The 1,883-nt window shown below is 36.6% G+C and overlaps 1 protein-coding gene across 4 annotated transcripts in view; it reads right to left on the bottom strand.

Annotated features, from left to right (window-relative positions):
• The window catches only part of LOC106462270 (phosphonoacetaldehyde hydrolase-like), a 57,374-nt gene that overhangs the window by 21,056 nt on the left and 34,435 nt on the right, over positions 1 to 1,883 (bottom strand). For 3 of the 4 annotated variants that reach the window (XR_002611191.1, XM_013922170.2, XM_022389467.1), the window contains exon 4: positions 1,679 to 1,835. Coding sequence is in view for 3 of the 4 variants with exons in the window: in XM_013922170.2 (XP_013777624.2) it covers positions 1,679 to 1,835 (157 nt within the window). In the remaining variant the exon portion in view is untranslated. The remainder of the gene's footprint in view (positions 1 to 1,678; positions 1,836 to 1,883) is intronic. The other variant, XM_022389469.1, reaches the window with a different exon arrangement.

Raw genomic sequence — 1,883 nt, 5'->3', positions numbered from 1 at the left:
CCAACCTTCGATGTCCACAGGCTAAGAATAGAAGTAAATATGTTTTAAAGGAAAGATGAAACATGGAATATGAGGAAAGTGGTTCAAACAGAGGTAAAGTAAGGGAATGTAGGATCACATTAATATCTAAATCTGGAAGGGCAGGATGCCTGGGAGGGAGACATATCTGAAAGGAAAGCATGAGCATAGTGAGAACAAGGGAAGTAAAAACCCTACGGTATTGGGAAGAATGAAAGGTATGGGCTAAGGCCATTCAATATCCGGAAAGCAAGTAGACTGAAGGGTCAGGTGAGAAATTCCACCACAAGAGCCACAAAAGGCTTGTCACTGGTAAACTCCCTGGTAGTAGACCAACTGCAGAATACCTTCCAGTTGAGTTAGTACACCTCCATGAAAGATGGACGGATGGAACTAACTAACAAGGAATTGACTCAATGTGTAAAATTATATCGTCTTGCCAAGGACTGGACAAAAGCCAGGCTTGAAGACGCAGGACGTGAAGGGTGGGATGTAGGACAAGTAATCAAGATTGAATAAGAAGGGAGAGAAAAAGTGGATGTGGGGCAAGGGGGGGAGGAGCAGTCGTTATAACCTTGGAAACCAAGGCTGAGTTGGCCAATAAGGAGTAATCAGTAGAACTCGACAAGGAGTTGTGTGAACAAGAGAAATCCCCCGATGAAGTAATAAAATGGGTGGGTGCACATAAAGATACTTGTGTGACCAATCTTGGCTGAAGGCTTCAACTGCCAGAGCCTGTAGATGAGATACAAGTGACCAAAAGAGAGGTAACTTGGTGTTGAGACCCCTTAGCAAAGGCATCCATATGGGGAGAGCCCACCAATGGCAAAGATCCCTGAAAACAAGGGGAACTAATGCCCACTCCATAGGATATATCCGGTCATGGCGTGAAAGACGATCCATGCCTGATTAAAGCACCAAGCACGTGACATGCAATAAGACAAATTAAAAAAGAGAAAAAGTGCAAGTTCAAAATTTATTTGATAACCAAGATATCAATTTAAATTTTACGGAATAAACTTATTGTACAAAATAAAAAATTAGAATTCCACTTATGTCCATTTGGGAGTTCTAGCAGAAGAGAAATTCACTTGAATCAAAAGAAAACTATATGACAGAATGGTGGCTTCAATCAGTAAACAATGACAGTGCAGATGCACAAATAGAGTAGCTTCAAATTAACTTCATGCACGTGTGTATAAAACAGGTAGAACTATGAAGTCTAACTACTATGATCAGGTGGAATTTCTTCTACAGGTAAAATTTGGCAAACGTCCTTCAAAAATTTAATTTTTTTTATTTAAAATATTTATATTTAACCACACTTACTTTAAAATTAAGATGAAAACAACTCAACTGTGGCTAATGCTAATGAACAGGTTAAACTTAGCAAACTACTTATAACTTAAATTGATAAATTAGAAAATTGTTATTTTAAATGGCAATTATCTAATGTTATTTTAATATAATGTATCTGGTCATAAAATGTATATTTGCAGGAATATTGCAGGTAGATGAAAAAGTGTTAATTATTAAAATGAAACAAAAGGTTGACAAACACTAATAAACTTAATTTAATGGGATGAATCACAGAGGTTTCAGAACTTAAAATCTGAGAAAATAGTTCTAAGATGAAAAATAGAACAAGAGGAAGACTTACCATCAATAATATTAGAATACTTGTGAAGACAGGACAAGACAGTTGGGGAAAACTTTTTGTACATTCTATCAATATCTTCCTCAGTTGCAGCTTTCCCATGGACTTTAATCCATCGCTGTTGGACAGAAGCATTCTCCAAAATTTTTTTAATATGCACCTGTAATTAAGGTCACTATAAATGTAAGTTTTAACCAAATAGAAGAAT

This window comes from Limulus polyphemus, unplaced genomic scaffold (assembly GCF_000517525.1).
Source record: "Limulus polyphemus unplaced genomic scaffold, Limulus_polyphemus-2.1.2 Scaffold1129, whole genome shotgun sequence".
Taxonomy (NCBI): Eukaryota; Metazoa; Arthropoda; class Merostomata; order Xiphosura; family Limulidae; genus Limulus; species Limulus polyphemus.
This window is presented reverse-complemented; position numbering and strand designations above follow the sequence as displayed.